General features: G+C 37.7%; 1 protein-coding gene across 1 annotated transcript in view; it reads left to right on the top strand.

Annotated features, from left to right (window-relative positions):
• The first annotated feature begins 488 nt into the window (after positions 1-488).
• The window catches only part of LOC137645595 (laminin subunit alpha-1-like), a 497,060-nt gene continuing 474,686 nt past the window's right edge, over positions 489-22,862 (top strand). Inside the window, exon 1 of the mRNA XM_068378394.1 lies at positions 489-718. Coding sequence (XP_068234495.1) covers positions 646-718 — 73 coding nt within the window. The 5' untranslated portion in view covers positions 489-645. The remainder of the gene's footprint in view (positions 719-22,862) is intronic.

The raw sequence follows: 22,862 nt of genomic DNA, 5'->3' as shown, positions 1-22,862 counted from the left end.
TTTTACAGGTATCATTCAGAGATGAAAACATAAAACTGTAGTTTAATCTCTATTACGTTTTAGTTTAAGTGAGCATATCAAGTTTAAATGGCTATAGCGAGATACTTGGTTTGAACTTCCAATTTTCCAAAGGCCCCTAGATGCAGTCTATCTGCAATGATAACCGAGTGTCAACTGGGTGACATCAGTCCGGGTTATAAGAGCAACCGCTTGAAGGGGGACTACGTTCGATAATGGGTTCTACTAATCGAATTGAAAGATCTGGCGCATCCAAAGTTGAATACCACCAGTCAACGCTCAAAGTATTCCAATCCATATAACCATATAAACGTTTGAGTGAGGTTGAATATGCGTCGAACTGAACACTCAAAAGTCTTGCTGCCTCGGTCTTGGTTCTCGGAGAATCGGTGGTAACTCGCACTCCGGGACTCCGGTTCTTCTCGAGCCTCTGACGGACTGACGCCCGGGCCCGAGTCCCGACTCAATTTTCGTTTTCGATTCAGTTGTGTTTAGACAGTGATCGTGTGAGGTTGTGTCCGCGTTCGTCTGCGAGGCAAGTGAGTGAACTGTCCGTTTTGCCTTCAAGTGGTTTTCCAGGAGGTTTGGTGGAATGACATTGTTTTACCTCTGGCGTTTTTACACAAAATGATTTACCTTTGGCTAGGAATAGTTTCCTCCTCCTGGCTCTGGAAAACAGGCTCTACCCAGTTCATAACAGGTAAGATAAATTTTGTTTTATTAAATGGAGAGTAATTTTAAGTCAGTGGTATTTTATTATTGGGGTGTTTTCTTAGCAATCAAAACTTGTAATATTATTAGTGATGTTTTGTCGAAAACTGTTTTTAGCTCAGTATTTGATAAATTAAAGTAGTGTACTTTGAGCATAAGCAGTTTTATCACTGTGTGTTTAGCTTTATGTGTTCTTACTGGAATAACAAGGTTTTTTTTCCTTTTCCGTCTCTTGGATGTAATCATAGGCCTTGGCTTGTTACAAATTCCCCCCCCCCCAAAAAAAAAAAAAAACTGCTTCATAGAACATGTAGGGATTGTGACTGACAGAACAAACTATACAAAATTACACAAGCAACGTCTTGTGTTCTATTAGAATTCGAAATTATTCTTGTTTTCGTGTTTAATATTCTGAGATCGTCATATTTACAATGTTGATATTCGAGCAAGCGGAGACCGTTAACTATAAATGATACATATTTTTTTCCCTTTTTGTCGTAGTAAAAAGATTATTCAAGTAATTCTAGTTGTCTTAAACACATCGGGAGTGCAATCACTCTGATTTTAGAGTGGGGTGGGCGTTGTTTGGGGTTGGGCGTGAGGCGTGTATTAATGAACATTCTGGTAAGTGTTTTGGAAAATGTTCTCATTTTGAAGTAAATTTTCTTCCCATAAAGGGGAGCGGGAAGACCCAATCAAATTTAGTTACGGTAGTTTTTCTTTTTTTTATGTTAAAATATTCATTATCTGTATTTTTTGTCAATATAATTTCCTTAATTCGATAAAAAAAATTGTTTTGTATATTAGGACAAGGAAATTAGTCTTAAAAGATAAATTACGAACTCGTTTACCAAAGCATTTTTTGTTTTTATCAACAAAATTTCCTTAATTCAATAAAAAAAGAATTCTTGTTTAATAGGTCTAGGAAATAGGCCCTTAAAGTCATGTTATGAACTAGTTTACCAAACCACCTTGCCTTGGGTAAGTTGAACATGGTTGTTTTTATCCTTATATATAGGCCTAGTTGTTTAATTATCTATTTTATTTTAATGTACTGTTCTTAGACTATTTAATTTTTCCTTGTTTCCTTTCCTCATTGGGTTATTTTCCCTGTTGGATCCCTTGGTTTAATAGCATCCTGCTTTTCCAACTAGTCTTGTAATATTATTTGCTAAGCTACAACCCTAGTTGGAAAAGCATAATGCTGTAAGCCCAGGGGCTCCAACAGAGAAAATAGCCCAGTGAGGAAAGGAAAAATGAAATATTTTAAGAAGAGTAACAGTGTGCCCGAGTGTACCCTCAAGCAAGAGAACTCAAACCCAAGACATTGGAAGACAATGGTACAGAGGTTATGGCACTACCCAAGACTAGAGAACAATTGTTTGATTTTGGAGTGTCCTTCTCCTAGAAGAGCTGCTCAGTAAGTAAAAAGGATAATAATAATATCCTAAATATTACTTGCGTCCTTGGAAATGCACTGTGGCTGTTGGTACAAATTATCTGTCATAAAACGGTATATGAACGACACTACAAATTAACTTACGAACAATGATAAAGTACTAAATGTCTAGCACACGCCCATCTGCCTCGTATAAAATTATCGTGAATCATACAGGTGAGAAAAATCAAATGTATGTACAGTATGTACACTTGACTATTGCTCCCTCGATAGTTTGAGAACGGGCATTAGGTCACTAGTCATTTTTTTTTCTTTTTTTTTAGGACATTGGTTGGTCAGGGAAATATTTTCATAGTCCCGCCATACTGTTGGGCTCTCTGCTTTTTGTCATATACACCATTTTAAGTATTTGGAGAATCACACAGCGTCTTGTCGTGTACGTTAATTCTAGAATGCGTGCGCAGATTGCCCGGACCTTGTTTCCGGACGGGGGCTCTTGGACAGTCAAGTCATAGTCCCAATTCTAGAGGCTCGTGAGTGATTGCACATAGCTTGGGCTAATAAATTTTCTTGCTTTAATAGGCAAACATTGTAGTTAGTATTTTACTTAACTTGTTCTTCATGAATAACTGTTTTTGACAACGAGCCACATTTCTTGTGTGGCTGGAAGGATCAGACAATCTAAAAATAAAAAGAAAAAAACTAGTAGGTTGCAAAAGTACGCATCAGTTTAATGCCTTGAACAACTTGCTCCAAAAATCAGCCTGCCGTATAGGCATATTTGTTTATTTTTTCTTCTAGTTCTGTCATTATCGTTTTTTGCATTTCTATTTTTTTTTTGTATCAATGCATCTTTATTCCATTAATTTATCAATGCTCCTACATGCATTTATGTAGGTCTTTACATATTTAGGTATTGGTTTGAAAGGTAGACAATAAACATCAAAAAGGGTGTAATGCACCATACTTCGTGTATATTTTATTTTTATGATTTTGGCTGTATTGCTGATAACCTGGTTTACCATAAATTGAAACTTGCTCGAGTCAACGGTACCACATATTGTACGAGGGTTGTGGTAGCCGATGTGGTAACGTCCCGGACTGGTGAACGCCAGAATGGGGTTCGAGTCCCTCTCAAACTCGTTAGTTTCTGTCGTCGCTGCAACATCACCATCCATGTGAGCTAAGGTATGGGGGAGCCTATAGGTCTATCTGCTGAGTCATCAGCAGTCATTTCCTGGCCCTCCTTGGTCTTAGCTTAGGCGCTAATCATATGTATATATGGTCAGTCTCTAGGGCATTATCCTGCTCAATAGGGCAGTGTCACTGTCCCTTGCCTCTGCCATTCATGAGTGTCCTTTAAAAACGTGCGGTACACAAGTCTTGGATTACATTTTGTAATAGTTTTCAACCTAACGACGATTATTTTTTCTTGTTATTACATTATATTATCCCTCGCTCTTGTTTTCACACATTACATACACATGTCAGTTCTGCAAGCCGAGTCTCACTATGTATTAGTTTTAATCTGCCAAAATGTGACCTTATATAACAAGATTACTAGTCCTGATAGTTGGAAATTTAGTTTTTTTTTTTTTCATTATTGTTATCAAAAAGTAAGTCTGTGACACCAGTTAAAGCTTAATGTGCAAAACACGAATGATATTTTTTTTTTCTGTCAAGAATACAAATGATAACTTTTCAATCAATTACATAAAGATATTGTAATTCTTCGTCGAGAGAGAGAGAGAGAGAGAGAGAGAGAGAGAGATTTAAAAAATGAAAACGAGTATTGAAGGTATTTGCCAATTGACTGTTTAAGATATTTCATATTTAATTGTGGCGTTGCTAAAGCAAGGCCAAGGTTTTATCTAGTGTTATTTAAACCTCTAACTTGTACCGTAGTATTCATTGGATTACAGAATCAATTTCTGTAAGTTAAAACGATAAGTTCATAGTAAGGAACTCGCAAGTTGAGGAACTGCACTTTTTTATTTTCAATTAGCAAATTTTGAACTTTGCAAAACTGATTTTTTTTTCATAATTCCCGTTTTTGATAATATTGTGAGAAGGTGAGCGTGGTTACTGGAGCTACAATTAAGAAGAAGGTTGTTTACAAAACCATGGGCCTATGCAGCGTTCTTAGAACCCATAGGCCTAGTTGCATTTTCTTTATATCCATTTACTCTATACCACAGTTCTTGTTTCCGTTCTTTCATTTTGCTGTCCAACTCTTCTAACTTTTACCTTGGTGTAACCAAAGGTTTTCCTAAAATATACTTGATCTGGTGAATGGTCTCACAGACCCCAACCCCGAGCTCTGTAGCCCAAATCATAAATATGAAGACTTGGAATAGGATGTGTTCAATGTTCATGCTTCAGGACCATAAATAGTAATAGGATGTGTTCAATGTTCATGCTTCAGGACCATAAATAGTAATAGGATGTGTTCAATGTTCATGCTTCAGGACCATAAATAGGAATGTGCTCATAACTTCCTATATACTTGACTGTTCACAACCATGGTTACCTAACTAACTGCCCACATTCTTCTTTCACCCACCTTTATTTTGAGCTCGAATATATATATATATATATATATATATATATATATATATATATATATTATTATATATATAGGCCTATATGTGTGTGTGGTGGTGTAGCTTGATAATTTAGCCTTCTAGAATCGTTGGAAACTGTGTAGAGGCCGTCTAAGCAAAGATCCGGCAGTGATTTTGGGTACCATTCTAACCACCTGAAGTATTTTAAAAGTTTCAGAAGCAGGAGGAGTAACTGCAAGTGGTGGTGTAGCGAGTAATTTTATGTGTGTGTGTGTGTGGTGTTATAGGGTTTTTTATCCTTGCCAACATATTAAGGTGGAGTTATTGGAATTGTGAAAAGGCGTAGTGGTTACATGCCCTGTTTTTAATAGATATCATGTTCCGGCTTATTTTAAAAAGCGGAAATAAGTTATCAAACTCTTCTCTCGTAGATTTTGACTAACTTTCGATCGTTTGTATGGACGCCTTACGTGACCAACAGATCAAACGCTACCAAATAGCTTTTGAGTTATTTATTTTTACCGTACCGCGAATATGTTTTATTTTAAACTATTGAATCTAACATTGAAACTGAGACAGAATAGGATTTTCATCTTTATTATTTTCTAGAATAAAGAAAGTAAGAAAGTAGGAATAGTGAGAGAAATTTGACGTTATTGTCAGTTTTAATTGTTTTTAAATGAACACATTTTTTATTATAAATTCGGGGAAAACCAAGAGTAATCCTGCAGGAAATGAGTTCAGTATATATACTTTCATTTGTAATATTTCAGAAAGTTTTTCTTAAGACATCTTGCTATTTTCCCTGTTGGAACCCCTGGGCTCATAGCATCCTGCTTTTCTAACTAGAGCTGTAGTTTAGCAAGTAATAATGATAATATCAAAAGAAGCTGGTATGGTTCTGAGAGGCAAGGTGAATGCAACTAAACTGTATTTAACAGACATCGAGATTATATACCAGGACATGGGAGTAAGAGAGTCACAAAAATTTAAACAAAATAAAACATGAGCTAGCAGGCTTGCACAGGTTGGTCTATTAACAGGGCAGGGAAGATTGAGCAATAAGACAAAACAAAATCAGAACTATTACAGTGTACAAGCTTGTATGAAACACGTGCGGTACAATTCTCTTAATGTTTTCGATTAATATTTCAGTTCATTGGTGAGAGTGAGACATCGTTTGGGCTGAAAACCGGAGATCTTTGACTAACTTCAGAATCCAGATTTCTAATTTTTTTTTTTTTTTTTTTTGGGGGGGGGGTTATTAATGCTGATAATGAACGTTGTGAGAATTTTGAGACAAATTATTATTTTAGTAGAAGCATATTTATGGATTTTAGACCTATTAACTACCACAGAATTCTGTCATAAAGATGGGCAGGTTTTTTCAGAATTAGTAACTCTCTCTCTCTCTCTCTCTCTCTCTCTCTCTCTCTCTCTGCGGTTACCTTGTTTGGGTGGAGTATCTCCACGACACAGAAGGGGGTTCAGTACATTATGCTGGAACACAGCATGCTCTCTCTCTCTCTCTCTCTCTCTCTCTCTCTCTCTCTCTCTCTCTCTCTCTCTCTCTCTCTCTCTCTCTTCTAACGTTATGTGTGGCATGGGAAGAATCCCTGCTTAATACATCTGAACTCTGAACATAATTGTAGAATTCTACCCAGTACTATTATTGTTATTATTATTAGAAGCTAAGCTACAACCCTAGATGAAAAAGCAGAATGCTATAAGCCCGAGGGCTCCAACAGGGAAAATAACCCAGCGAGGAAAGGAAATAAGGAAATTACAAGTAATTGACAATTAGAATAAAATATAAGAAAAGTGATAACATTAAAATAAATCTTTCACATATAGACTATAAAAACTTAAAAAAAAGAAGAGAAATAAGATAGAATAGTGTACCCGAGTGTACCCTCAAGCAAGAGAACTCTACCCCATGACAGTGGAAGACCATGGAACATATATTAGTAGAACATGGATAAGACAGCTCAGTGTTTGGTGATTAAAAATCTATGCTATTTATTCAGATGTATAACCATATCCACACAAAAGTATTTCATATATCATACTCGGATAAACATGCGCTCATGAAAGTACGAACTGCAGTGATAAAAAGTATTAAAATTTACTTTACGTACTTTTAAAGGCCGGGAGCACACTAGCGACTGTGGCTCTCTGTCGTTCACCCCCGCCACAGGCGTGGCGTGGCTTTGTGGCGCCACAGAGTCGCTAGTGTGCTCCCGGCCTAAGGGCTGTTTTCTTGGTCCGACGACCACACAGGGGAACCGTCTCTACACACTGCAGGGCCTACAAGATCTGTTTTATTCTATACAACGTAAGATGTTTAGAGTATCAAACAGCGTATTCCGGTTGATTGCCAAATCCACATGATCGAAACATTCAGAAATCAAAAGACTTTTGAGATGTGTAGGCTAGTGGGCGCTTGTTTTATAGTTTTGGGGCCGCACCAGGGGTGGGGAACCCTTTTTTTTTGGATGAAGGCGATTTTGCAATTCCTCAATGCTCCTTAAGGCCGCATAGAATTTTGTTGGTTGTTTTATCCTCCAAGTAATTTATTAGTAATCTAAAGAAAGAGTGACAGGTTTATAAAAATTTAAAGCATTACAATTTCAAATATTTGAATTAAGTACTTTTTATACAAGTAGTCAGTAAATGAACTATATTGAAAACTAAATTTCAAACTATTTCATTCAAGTTTGGGTAGTTTTCAAACTACTGTAAGTAAATGAATAATATCGAAAGCATGTCATTTTCAAATTACTTTAGTTAAGCAAGTAGGTTCTTTGTATTGAAGTGATAAATAAATAATATTAATCTTTTGGAAAAGGTAGCTTATAAATATCAACAATATAACATTTTCAAATATTTTATATTGGTAAGTAGGTACTTTTTAAACAACCACATCTCATAAAAATGCAGCATCTCAGTAAAAAATTGTATCTGTTTGAACACACTAAGCTGTTTATTGAAAAAAAAAAAATCAATTATTTGCTTTTTTAAGATGTTCAATAAATCCCTAGTTTTTAGCCATCATAGCTTGAACACCATCAGTGCATAACTTATCATAATAAGGAAGTAAAATTTAGTCCTCCTTTGTGACATTGCCTATTGAAGTTGTTAAAATGTCTGTTCCTCTTGTCCTTGCGTTAAGGTTACCTAAGGGAAGCTGTTTTTAATACAACCAAAACTCATCAGTGAAAGCACAAATAAAATATTTTCATGCCAAAAATCAGGTACCTGTTGACTCATCTAAAACTAACATAGATCACAGTGAGGAGATGGACAAAACAGGAACTCTCTCGTCCATCATACGTTAAATCACTCACTCACTGCGACTAGCAGTTTTTCCTTGTTAGCTACAACAGCTGTTGCAGCTGACAAGGAAAAAACTGCTTGTTGTAAAAGTTAGGATTCATTGAATTCAAGCAAGAATTCCTTCCATTCTCTGGGAGGTACATCACTGAACACAACTTAACTATTGTCTGTGTGTACATTTAGTAGAATGATTTCAAACAATATTCAGTGTCAAAGCAGAAATATACTACACATACTGCACATATATCAAAGGCCGCAGAAGGTCGCACTTGATAGTCCAGAGGGCCATATGCGGCTCTAAGGCAGCATGTTTCCCATCCCTACCATAGATTGTTATATAATTGTTACACTGATTAAGGCTCGCTTCACACGAGCGGTTTGAAATCGTGCGGCAGATTCCCGCATGTCAAAGAGCACGTCTTCACGCATGTAAAATATAGTGTTTTACTCTGATGCACTTTTCCATTGAGTGGCCTTGTAGGTCTTTGGGCTATAACAGTAGTCTATGTGCGGGTGTGCGTAGTATTGTGTAGAGGAAGACACCTTTAATCGACAGCCATTGTAGCTCGAATTATTATTATTATTATTATTATTATTATTATTATTATTATCTGCTAAGCTACGACGCTAGTTGGAAAAGCAAGATAATATAAGCCCAATTGGTCCAACATAGTCAATATCCCAGTGAGGAAAGGAAATAAATAGATTACAGAGGTAATCAACAATTTAAATAATTATTTTAAAAATAGTAACAACATATAAAGTAAATGTTTCATATACAAACAATAAAAACTTAAGAAAAACAAAAGGAAGAGAAATAAGGTAGAATAGTGTGCCCGAGTGTAAACTCTAAATTGAGTTCCCTGTGCTATTGCAGATCCGCAATTTCATTTAGATGTGAGAGTAAAGTTTAAAGGTCTAATAGAGTGTCGAAAGGCAGACTTTAAGCGTAACTCCTGTGTTTCCAATAAAACCCTGAATATCTACTACCCTGGCTAGTACAATGGTAAAGAGTTCGTCTAACGTTCGCATGGCTGCATATCGATCCCAGCGCGGGACCGTGAGTTTAAGCTGTATACTGGGGAGCCCACTGTTGTAGCTGTGCACCAGAGTAAGGGTTTATCTGACGTTTACAGCTAAAATGGATGCGTTCCCTGTGACTTAACCACGATGTAAAACCAGGTTGCTTTTGGCACACGATTCGTATAGTGTGGCCCACTTTATGTAATATCATTTATTTAACGGCCATTGTTCTTTCTGCTCTGGTGAACACAAGAAAGAGAAAGGATTTGAAATAGACTTACGGATATTTGTCGGAAGTTTTCTGAACTTGCGTATCATCTCGAACGTCAACCACATTATTATTATTAATATTATTATTATTATTATTGATATTATTATTATTATTTTTACTTGCTAAGCTACAACCCTAGTTGAAAAAAAAACAGCATGCTATAAGCCTAAGGGCTTCAACCAGGGCTCTTGTTTTGTTAATTTTTTAAGTGTTTATATAGGAAATAGGCCTATTTATTTTAATGTTGTTACTGTTCTTAAAATATTTAATTTTTCCCTGTTTCCTTTCTTTACTGGGCTATTTTCCCTGTTGGGGCCCCTGGGTTTATAGCATCCTGCTTTTCCAACTAGGGTTGTAGCTTAGCATTTAATAATGATAATAATAATTGCCCAGTGAGGAGAGAAAATAAGGAAATAGATAAACTACAAATGAAGTAATTAACAATTAAATTGAAATATTTTAAGAACTGTACTAACGTTAAAGTACATCTTCCATGTACTGAGAAAAATAAGATAGAATATTGTGCCCGAGTTGTACCCTCAAGCAAGAGAACTTTACCACACGTCAGTGAAAGTAATAAAGCAATTCTGACATTTTTTTATGGAGTAATTTTAAACTTTTTGATAACCGTTCAAATGGTTTGTTTTACCGGTTTGGGATCTCCCAAGATTGACGAGAAGGCTTTGACCATCAATCTCTCCTTCCCTTGACGAACTTCGCCATGGAACCTCTTTCCTTATCCTAGACCAACCGGTAGGGCCGTAGAGATAATGTACTAGGACCCAGTGAAGAGACGAATGAGGGTAGCTGAAAGGTAATTTTTAATTGCCCTTTTATGGGCGAGGTAACATGGCTTCATGGTTATCGTTTAGGTGCCCATGGTTAGACCCCTGTAATGATGACGAGCCGTAGGCCTATTGCTGTGACCGAGATCTTGTGGCTTTCTTCCTTGTCCTCTTCGAGTCTCTTCCAACCTTCTTCTTTTTACCTCAACAGCTTTTAAGATCCTTCGATGGACTTCATATCCTCAATGTTTCTTCTGGACTTTAGGCTTCCCATTTCATTGGTCTGTAGGCCTATGTTTGATGACAGATGCATACAACGTATATATATATATATATATATATATATATATATATATATATATATATATATAATCAGCCGTTGCTAATCCACTGCAGGACAAAGGCCTCGGACATGCCCTTCCACGTTTCTCTTTAGTCGGTATTACAAACTTTGCATAGGCCTAAGCTCTGGAATCAGAAGTTTGTATTATTGGGAAAATATATACGATCTCTGGAGATGGATATTGGAATCCGAACACGGATGAACCGGAAGTAAATATTTTCCTGGAAAGGTACCATCTCTCTCTCTCTCTCTCTCTCTCTCTCTCTCTCTCTCTCCCCAGCTTCCATTTCTTTAGGACTGATGTGTAAACCTATTGTAGCCTTTGTGTTGTCATCGGGGTGTGATTGTATCGGCCCTGTTATGGTTAGCACTTGAGTCTGAGCCCGAGGAAATAAAGAGGTTTTGTTTGGCGTTTTTTTTTAGTTATCTTAAGCCATCCGGGGGACAATGGCGTCCTCTCCAGTCAGAATGGATGGGAACCAAAGTCTACCAAAGTCCTCCTAATGTGTCTTGACACACACATAAAAACGTTTAAAGGAATGTTCGTTTGTATGTACGTCTTTGGTGACTAATAGATCAAAAGCTACCTGATAGCTTTTTTTTTCTTTTCTTTTTTCCATAGGCAGTATTTCTTTTTTTTTTTCTTGGTAATATTAGTAATAAGTTATGCCTTTACCCCTCCTATATACAGTTTGTGGTACTTATAGTTTAGATTATCATTCCTCTCCTAGTACATTACTAAACGTATAACTAATCTTTCTATTTTCCTTGCGTGCTAGTAGAATATATTTGCCCTTAGGATTAAATTATTTACAAATTCCCCAAGAAGGTTACCCGCATTCTTATAAGCTACATTGTATGAATCCATATAGGCCTATATATATTTTTCATTACTGCAAGGTTCCTAAATCTCTAGGAATCTTATTTCAAGGTTATACACTGGCATGTCTTATCTTATTCCATCTTGCCCCTACCTACGTAACCTTTCCTGAGGGCACCGCCGTGATTTGCCTACAGCCGAAAGGAAGCTTGTAATTCACCCAAACATACTGTACATTATTCGTGGTGGGTGTTTCCTACCCTGAGCCTTGTTAACTTTCTGTCGATCTACTATTTTCTCTGGTGACGTATTTAAAGGTTTTAAAGGTCGCTCATGAATGGCAGAGGCAAGGGACAGTGACATTGCCATAGCAATCAGGACAATGCCCTAGAGACTGACCATATATACATATAATCAGCGCCCATACCTCATCTCCATCCAAGCTAGGGCCAGGGAGGGCCAGGCAGTGGCTGCTGATGACTCAGCAGATACCCCCTATAGGCTCCCCCAAAGCCCCCAACCTTAGCTCACAAGGATGTTAAGGTTGCAGACACTAATGGCACTAATGAAACTGAGCGGGAGTCGAACCCCCGACTGGCAAACATCAGGCAGAGACGTTACCAATCAGGCCACAACAACCCTAAATAGTTTAGACCTAAATAGTATCATTATTTTTTCCTTTATTCCGGAGGTTTGAATACGAAAGATTCAAGTTTTAGATTTGTAATCCAGAGAGCCTCTCTGTATTGGCTCTCGTGATTGTTAGAATGATACCGTCGCATATGACATTTAGGACTTGAAAATAGCAATTTTTTTATTGGATGTCATTTACACTGACATTATACTGTATACATATAACTATATATATATATATATATATATATATATTTTATATATATATATATATATATATATATATATATATATATATTATATATATATATGTATATATATATTCTATTCTATTTAAATAGTGATGGAGGAAAATAATAATAATAATAATAGTATAGTGGTAACGTGATCGCCTAGCATTCGCATGGCAGCAGATCGATCCCAGACCGGGACCGTGAGTTTAAGCTGTATACTCTGAAAGCCACTTCTGTGGTTGGGCACCACAGTAGTGGGTTGAGCTTGCACGACTGACGTTCTGGTGAGTATCAATTCTGATGAAACTGGAACAGAAACCAGAACTTTTAATAATAATAACGACTTGTAAAGAGGAGCATGACTATAAGAATCGAGGTAAGGGATATATCAGATATCAATGGCCGCTTTGTGCAAACTTTAGAGTTTGTTCTTTAAAGTTTTAAAGGCCTCTCATGAATGGCAGAGACAAGGAACAGCAGGACAATGCCCTAGAGACTGACCTTATATACATATGATCAGCGCCCAAGACCCCCTCTCCACTCAAGCTAGGACCAAGGAGGGCCAGGCAATGGCTGCTGATGATTCAGCAGATAGACCTACAGGCTCCCCCAGCCTTCTTAGCTCACGTGGGTGGTGAGGTTGCAGCGATCAAAGGAGCTAACGAGTTTGAGCGGGACTCGAACCTCAGTCTGGCGTTCATCAGTCAGGGACGTTACCACATCGTTCACCACAACCCTTTGACCAAATAAAATTTCTCTTGATTATTATTATTATTATTATTATTATTATTATTAGCTAAGCTACACCCCTAGTTGGGAAAGCAAGGTGCTATAAGCCCAAGGGCTCCAACAGGGAAAAAATAGCCCAGTGGGGAAATGAATTGAATAAACGATGTAAGAAGTAATGAACAAGTAAAATAAAATATTCTAAAAACAGTAACAACATTAAAACAGATATTTCATATATAAACTATGAAAAGGCTTATGTCAGTCTGTTTACCATTGAAACATTTATTGCAAGTTTGAACTTTGAAAGTTCTACTGATTCAACTATCCGATTAGGAGGATCATTGCACGAATAACGGCCGAGATTGCGTCCACGCGTCTATTAAAGAGGAAAGTGCAAAGAGGTCGCCGGAGGACAAAAGAACCGCTTGATTAGAGGCTTATTCGTCATAACATTAACCTGCCTCAGAGTCTCGTGGATTGTCCTACCTGGAGGGACCCCAAGGCCAGATGGGTCTCCAGGTCTTCGGCCTCCCGAAAGGGCAGGGCGGAGTCCCTATTCTGACGCCCACTCTTTTATCCATGACTCGACTACCTACCTTTTTTTTGTTTCATCCATCCATCAATCAGCCACAAAAGCCGCTTCCTAATTTAATTCTTCATTTTTTAGAATGGTTCAGTCCCACAAGTGGCTACCTCATCTGCCGAAACTTTTGGTATATTCACTTTCAAGTGTCTTTCTAACAGGAACACAATTAAATGTGTCATTATAACGCGGGAACACAATTTGATGTGTCATTCTAACGCAGGAATGCCATTTAATGTATAATTATAACGCAGGAACGTAATTTAATGTGTCTTTTTAACGCAGGAACGCAAATTTATGTCTCTAACATAGGAACACAATGTGTCATTCTAACGCAGGAATACAATTTAATGTCATTTTAACGCAGGAATCCATTTTAATGTGTCATTCTAACGCAGGAACACAATTTATTGTCATTTTAACGCAGGAATCCATTTTAATGTGCCATTCTAACGCAGGAATACAATTTAATGTGTCATTCTAACGCAGGAATACAATTTAACGTGTCGTTCTAGAACAGGAATACAATGTTATGAGTCATTCTAACGCAGGAACACAATTTAACGTGTCATTCTAGAACAGAAATACAATGTTATGAGTCATTCTAACGCAGGAACACAATTTAACGTGTCATTCTAGAACAGAAATACAATATTATGAGTCATTCTAACGCAGGAACCCATTTTAATGTACCATTCTAACGCAGGATTACAATTTAATGTGTCATTCTAACGCAGGAACACAATTTAACGTGTCGTTCTAGAACAGGAATACAATGTTATGAGTCATTCTAACGCAGGAACCCATTTTAATGTACCATTCTAACGCAGGAATACAATTTAGCGTGTCATTCTAACGCAGGAACACAATTTAACATGTCATTCTAGAACAGGAATGCAATGTTATGAGTCATTCTAACGCAGGAACACATTTTAATGCGTCATTCTAACACCTACTGAAGGGCAACACACTGACTCACGATAGCTTCACTCGCCAAATAAAATGCCAGATTTTTAAGTCCAAATTTGTATTCGTTGTTTGACAATATGCAGTGGAATCTTTTTATTGTATCTTCTACAATAACTACGTCTATGAAAGCAATTTTTTCTCTCCTTTACAATCATTAAATGTTAAAGGTGTCTGGTTTCAGTTTTATCAGAATAGATACTCACCAGAACGTCAGCCGGGCAAGCCCAACCCTCCACTGTGGTGCCCAACCATAGCAGTGGCCTTCCCAGTAAACAGCTTAAACTCACGGGCCCGGACGGGGATCGATCTACTGCCATGCGAATGCTAGGCGAATACTTGACCACTGTACTAGCAAGGCTATAGCAAATTACTTGCATACAATTATATGTTTTTATTTACATATTTTTTCTCGGTTGAGTCCCTTGTTAGGCTGGGAGGAACGTAGAGAGTAGAGGTCCCCTTTTTTGTTTTTGTTTCATTTGTTGATGTCGGCTACCCCCAAAATTGGGGGAAGTGCCTTGGTATATATATGTATGTATGTGTTTACATATTTTTTCTTGTGCTAACTCTATCACCAGTACTTATGAATATGTATTGTGTAGCTTATGGCCTGAGTGACCTATATTTAGATTATCCTTCGACAAGTAATGTATTGGTAAATTTTGTTATTTCCGTTTTATGAATACTTTATATGTATATATATATATATATATATATATATATATATATATATATATATATATTGAACTGCTCTTCTTTTTGTTGGCAGAAGATTATTCAGGTAACGCCACAGTAGCCTACTCTGTATCAAGCTTTGACTCTTTTTAGTTCCTCCACTTAGATTTTGATAAGTTGCCCCGTTGTGATTGATATTCTAGTTTGAGCGGGACTCGAACCCCAGTCTTGGCGTTAACCAGTCAGGGACGTTACCACATAGGCCACCACAACCCTGAATTCCATGCTCTTTAGGAAATAATGAGATTGGTTTTACCCTCCATCTCTCTCTCTCTTTTTTTTTTTTTTTTTTTTGAATAATTCCGATAAAAGTTGTCAGACGGAAATAACCCAGACTTGTCTTTGCTTTTCGATTCCACGTGGCTCATGTAACCCGAGTCTCATATCCGGTGGATTTTGTTTACAAAGGTTTCTCCCGAGATGCACGAACTTGGTTCTTACATGTTATGTATGTTTTTTTTTTATACTATTTACAGTGGAATTTTCTTTTTCATCTTCCCGGATAACTTTACTGTGTACTATGCTGGGTCAGCTGTTAGTCTGTGTATTATTATTATTAATATTATTATTATTATTATAACTTACTAAACTTACGACCCTAATAGGAAGAACAGGATGCTATATGCCCAAGGCCTCCAGCAGGGAAAATAGCCCAGTGAGGAAATGAAGTTGTTCATTACTTGTAGTTTATTTATATTATTGTTTCCTTTCCTCACAGGGCTATTTTTCCCTGTTGGAGCTCCTGGACTTCTTGCATCCTAGTTTTCCTGCTAGGGCTGTAGATTAGCCAATAATAATAATAATACTGTTCGTAAAGTATTTTATTTTAATTGTTCAATACTTCTCTTGTAGTTTATTCCCTCTCCTCAATGGGCTATTTTTCTGTGTTAGAGCTCCTGGGCTCCTTGCATCCTAGTTTTCCTGCTAGGGTTGTAGCTGAGCTTGTAATAATAATAACATAGCACCAGGTTGCCCTCCCATCGGCCTCCTGGGGGTTATTGTGTGCCCTTGGGTGTCTTCCGTCATCGAGAGCTCAATTTAATCGGGATTTGTAAAAGGGAAGAAACGGGTGGAGTTTGGGATAATGGGTGTTGTTCACATGCCATGTTTACCTGAGGAGGGATTATAAAGAGAAGACTCATCATCATTCTCTCTCTCTCTCTCTCTCTCTCTCTCTCTCTCTCTCTCTCTCTCTCTGTCTGTCTCTCTCTCTCTCTCTCTCTAAAGATATCAGAAAGAGCAAGCCGAGGTAGATTAATAGTGCCAAAAAATATACCAGGAAAACTAAGGAAGGCGCACAGGACATTAATCCACTACGCACCAGCATCGATAATGCAGCGACTATTTAATGTGCTGCCAGCTCATCTAAGAAACATATCAGGAGTGAGCGTAGATGTGTTTAAGAATAAGCTCGATAAATACCTAAGATGCATCCCAGACCATCCAAGACTGGAAGATGCAAAATACACCGGAAGATGCATTAGCAACTCTCTGGTGGATATACGAGGTGCCTCACCCAAACAAAAAAATAAGGCAATAAGGTATTCAGAGATTTGTCGTATTTTCGGTTTGAAGAATGGCTGGCCTGGAGAGCAAAAGACCCATGTTATTTACCCATGTTTGCTCTACAACAAATGGTATTATATAAAATAGCCTACATACAAAATGACATATAGGTTCGATCTAGCCAGCCAAGTTTGATCTTGACAGCCATGTCCGATCTTGACAACCAAATTTGATCTCGGCAGCCGAATTCGATTCTACCAACCAAGTTCTATCTTGACATCCAAGTTCGATCTTGACAGTAAAAAGCGATCTTGACAGCTAAGTTCGCTCTTGACAGGCACATCAATCTTGACAGCCAAGTTCGATCCTGACAGCCAAGTTTGATCCTGACAGCCAAGCCCGATCTTGGCAGCCAAGTTCGATCCTGACAGCTAAGCCGATCTTGACAGCCAAGCCCGATCCTGACAGCTAAGCCGATCTTGACAGCCAAGTTCGATCTAGACAGCCAAGCCCGATCCTGACAGCCAAGCTCGATCTTGACAGCCAAGTTCGTTCCTAACAGGCAACCTGATCCTGACAGACAAGCCTGATCTTGACAGCCAAGCCGATCTTGACAGTCAAGTTCGACCTTGACATCCAAGCCCGATCCTGACAGCCAAGCCCGATGTTGACAGCCAAGATCACGACAGACCCGGAAGACTGCCAAGTTTCAACCTTGCCTTATTGCAGCACCGTAGTTATACGCTGCTTATATCCTGATTTGATCGGCGAAGCATCACTTTACCCTGCTGCTTACGGCATCGAATTCACTCTTTCAGCTCCGCGCTGTATTTCGGTGGATGGATGTGGAAGGCACGTGGGCTTCGACGGTCTGTGGATGTTGCTGATGCCACACGTCATCGATGGATGATGTGTTGCACCTGCTGGCCCCGAGAACCTTGGTGCCATAGGATCCGGATGTTTGGCGGACTTTAACCCCTTGTTTTTCGCACCCGGCTCCATATCCCGTACAGAGAGAGAGAGAGAGAGAGAGAGAGGCGCCATTAACTATGAGAGAGTGTAAATAGGAGAGAGGAGTCATTAACAGAGAGAGAGAGAGAGAGAGAGAGAGAGAGAGAGAGAGAGAGAGAGGTGCCATTAACTAAGAGAGAGTAGAAATAGGAGAGAGGGGTCATTAACAGAGAGAGAGAGAGAGAGAGAGAGAGAGAGAGAGAGAGAGAGAGAGAGAGAGAGAGAGAGAGAGGGGTCATTAACTAAGAGAGAGTGGAAATAGGAGAGATGGGTCATTAACATAGAGAGAGAGAGAGAGAGAGAGAGAGAGAGAGAGAGAGAGAGAGAGAGAGAGAGAGAGAGAGAGAGAGAGAGGGCGTAATGAACCAATGTGAGCTTTTTTATATCAAAACGATAAAAAAATAGTGTGATTAAAATACTAATATTAGGCAATTTTGATTCTGTATCATTCTTAATTTTACCGTATATATCGAATATTGAAATCACGTGTTTCTATCGACAAATTCCCAAGAAAAATCTATTAGAGCATGAATTAGTAAATAAGAAAAAATGTGCAACGATAAAAATATAGCATTATTAACTTTTTATTTATTTTGATTTTTACCTATCGGCATTATATTTCGTTGGAGCCTTATCTCGGATATATTGTGCCATTTTGTGGACGGCTATTTGCACATTTTGGATGAAAAGATTTCACTGTCCAGACCAACTATCACGTCTCTTTATCCCAGAAACTTATTTATTTTCTGCTGTCAGATACAGTTTAGCAAACTTCTTGGCAGATCTTTTATGAATAGATTTATTCGGTATTTTAATTTTCAACTCCAAATTTAGTCAATTTTACCGCCCATCACTGTTTAAAGGGAGCAAAAGGTTTCAATCCTTCATCATCATCATCCCCCACATCTGTTGACGCAAAGGGCCTCGGTTAGATTTCGCCAGTCGTCCATAGACTGAATAAATCCACAGAGGCTTCATTGGCTAAATTCGCTAAATGATAGCCAGTTGCTTGTGATGCGCAGTGCCTATCTTAGGCAAGTGACCCCTGCCTGTCCATAGACTGACTAAATCCATAGAGGATTCATTTGCTAAAGTCATCAAAGGATAGCCAGTTCCTTGTAATACTCCGTGTCTATCTAACTAAGGCAAGTGACCCCTGCCGGTCCATACTAATTCCAGTAAGATCATCCGCCAGGCGTCAGGAGTATAAGGCGAAAAGACATCTTGTCTATCGCCTTAAACCCAATCCGTTACCCGGATGTCTGTGACTCCACACACCAAGTCATCCTTAGATTTATAAATTTTACCGCCGGTGACTGAGAAAAAGGAAGCAATGTGTTTCAATCCTTTTGTGACTACTATGAAAAGCCCGTAATCTTTTGGATGATAATGGTCGTAATAGTGCAAGTAATGATGGGGGTACCGGTTTGTAATAGCGCGTATTAGGACTTTCTTCTTCCCATTAATTATAATTCTCAGGCACAAGTGTCTATTACCTATAATCTATAATATAATTAGTTTAAAGTAATTCTGCAGCGAATGCGTTTATGCTGAACAGGCTTACATAAATCTCTCCTCATAGTTTATATATGACAAATCTGTTTTAACGTTGTTACTGGTCTTAAGGTATTTTATATTAATTATTCATTACTTTTCATGAAGTTTATTTCCGTATTTCCTTTCCTCACTGGGCTATTTTTCCCTTTTGGAGCCCTTGGATTTATAGCATCGTGCTCTTCCAACTGAGGTTGTAACTTGGCTAGGGATAATAATAATGATAGTAGTATTAATGATAATGTTAATTGCTATCATTATTCTTGTATAGTTTGCCTTAATGATGTTTTTATAATTGTTGCGGTGATTTCTTAGTTGTAGTGGCTCGCTATTCAATTTCCATATGTACTATTATTTCAGTAGACTTGTCCAATTTCTCTCAAGATATTATTGTTATTTTATCAACACTATATTCGTCTACAATTTATGTATATCTTCATCATTTGATTTTAGCTTTTATCAAGTACACTTGGCGTCATTAATTCCATTACACTGACGTCCCCTTAGCTTCTCCATAAGTGTACTGGAATTAACGAAGCCAACTGTACAATGTTAGACAAAATATGATTTGCTTATAAATGTGAGTTTGTGGTTTCATCTGGGCACGTTAGCATTCTGCATGGGTGCCGGACCGGAAATTCAAATGAATATATAAGACATTTTCATTCCAAGCCTTTAGCAGAAGAATTTCTGGAGTCTTTTGTGTCGTTCCAAAAGGCCTATTACTAGTTGGGCTGTTGCTACATTCCTGAAAACTCTAGATATAAATTTGGATTTCTCATTTGGGAATGATAAGGAGGAATATAACCGCTGTTGTACCCCGCTGGCTGCCAGTTTGTTTCTTAGTTGTGAATTTAGTTTACTTGTTGCTCTGTGTTGGAATTCATGGTCAAATTTTTTCCTTCGTTGCGTTCCTTTCAGGATACGTCGTGATGTCGAACTGAGGATAAGAATTCACTTACAATTTGTATTTAAGAATGTAACCAATTGCATCAAAGATATGTTTGTGTTTGTCTGTTATCTCCCTTGGAAAAATAACAGTCGTGTTCTGGTAGATTATCTTTCTTGTATTAGAGTGAAAAATTTGTTGTGGTGCGTGTATGGTTTTTGTCAGGGATAAAACCAGTTCTTCAACCCTCTAAAAAAATGTGTTTATGGTGAAGTAATAAGCATTGGCTTGGAAAAATTCCATTATTTTTTTGCTTGCTAACTGAAAAGGAAATGGATAAACATATTCCACTTGACCACTAAATTAGGATTCTTTTTATCCATTTCTGGAACCAGATCTTCGTCCACGATTTATGGAAATTTGACAGTAAAGGTTTAAAGGCCACTCATGAATGGCAGTGGCAAAGGAAAATTACATTGCCCTAACAAGCAGGACAATGCCTTAAAGCCTTTATATCGTTCAAATATTGTTAGGCTGGGAGGAACGTAGAGAGTAGAGGTCCCCTTTTTTGTTTTTGTTTCATTTGCTGATGTCGGCTACCCCCCAAAATTGCGGGAAGTGCCTTGGTATATGTATTTATGTATATTGTCCATGTGTACGTGTATAGGACTCTTTCTCCCTCTGTGTGTCCTAGAAGCGATATGTAGATCCTGCATATCGTTCATATATTGTCTATGTGTACGAGAGTATAGGACTCTCTCTCCCTCTGTGTGTCCTAGAAGCGATATGTAGATCCTGCATATCGTTCATATGTTGTCCATGTGTACGAGAGTATAGGACTCTCTCTCCCTCTGTGTGTCCTAGAAGCGATATGTAGATCCTGCATATCGTTCATATATTCTCCATGTGTACGAGAGTATAGGACTCTCTCTCCCTCTGTGTGTTCTAGAAGCGATATGTAGATCCTGCATATCGTTCATATAAAAAAATATTGTCTATCTGTACGAGAGTATAGGATTCTCTCCCCCTCTGTCATAGAAGCTATGTGTAGATTTTGCAAATAGTTCATATAGAAACATATTGTCCATGTGAACGCATATAGGGCTCTCTCCTTCTCAGTCTCATAGGAGCGATATGTAGATCCTGCATCTCGTTCATATACAAACATATTGTCTATGCGTACGAGTATAGGACACGTTATCACACTGAGGCTATGTTATAGGCCCATAGGCATAATGTAATGTCCCTCTCACCAGCAAGGGTTAGCCCGGATGGGTGGGCTCTCCCAACTTAACCATCTTCCAAGAGATACCATCATCTCATAAAAAAGGTGTCGAGGTCTGTGGTTACTTGGCTGGAAAGGGGTCAAATTGACTGCCTTTTGCGGGGGATTTTGTGAGACCCTTGGAGTCTGCCCGCCCGAAGGCCTCTTTGGCCGAAGGGATGAAGGGGCATAAGCTGACCCAAAAGTGACTTCTCTTAAGGGGCTATGTTTTTTTCCGTTGAGGAATAGAGAGAAATTCCTCGGCTTCGGATTAAATTGCCTCTCTTTATTGTTGGGCATACGATACGTGGTTTGTATTCGTGTCGAATTATAAGAGCAGTTGTGTAAATTGTTATATAAATAATAACAATAACAGTAGAAATATTAGTAATAATAATGGCAATGATATTAATTATTGATAATTGATATCCTATCAGGGCCCTGCATATGTACAAAACGTAATTGGTTATTCCATTTCTTTAAAAAAAGTTATTTTACAGCAGTTTTTTTTTAGTGCAGTTAGTAACATCTGCCTTATGAGTCTCTCTCTCTCTCTCTCTCTCTCTCTCTCTCTCTCTCTCTCTCTCTCTCTCTCAGTATTTTGGATGTCTCAAAGACTTTTTAGTTCATCCGCAGAGACTATATTTGCTCTTTGGTAGAGCGATTTCGTTTAAGCATTTAGAGAGTTCTTATGAACTTGTCTTAACTTATTCTTGGACTCGTTTACCGTGTTACTGTTCACTACATCCTCTGAGAGAGAGAGAGAGAGAGAGAGAGAGAGAGAGAGAGAGAGAGAGAGAGAGAGAGAGAGAGAGAGCTCTTCATCGATGTGTGTAATGAAAGTACCACTCTGTTCACTTAAGAAACTAAATAAATGACACCATTTTTCTTTAGCAGACAAACTTAGCCATTCATACCTTTATCAAAATACAGATGCAGGAAACTGAACTACAAATTTTCCACACCCCGTTCACGTGTCTCCATGAAAATTTCGTTATAGGTTAAGGATTTTAAAGCAACATTTTGAAGCAGAATCAAAGAAGGATGGAAATACGGCAATGGTCATAATAGCGGATTTTATCGCAGGGGTATGGATTGGAAGATACTTAGGATTTTTAAGTAAAGACCCGTAATTACTTATGTATATGAAAAGTAGAATCATAAATACGTTTAATGTAAATAAGATTGGATTTAAACTAGTAATAATAATAATAATGATAATAATAATAATAATAATAATAATAATAATAATAATAATAATAATAATAATTTCCTATTAAAAAAAGTATTCACGAGTCGATATATTTTTTTTATTTAAAACCGTATTTAGTTAAATAATAAAATAGCCATTGTAAATACAGTATATGTAAAATAAAATGAAATATTCATATAAATATACGATGATATATATATATATATATATATATATATATATATATATATATATATGTTATAAATTGTAAGATTGTAAATGTGTATTTTATAA

The sequence above is a fragment of the Palaemon carinicauda genome, chromosome 8 (assembly GCF_036898095.1).
Source record: "Palaemon carinicauda isolate YSFRI2023 chromosome 8, ASM3689809v2, whole genome shotgun sequence".
Classification (NCBI taxonomy): domain Eukaryota; kingdom Metazoa; phylum Arthropoda; class Malacostraca; order Decapoda; family Palaemonidae; genus Palaemon; species Palaemon carinicauda.
Note: the sequence above shows the minus strand (reverse complement) of the source record. Positions and strands in the feature narration are given on the sequence as shown.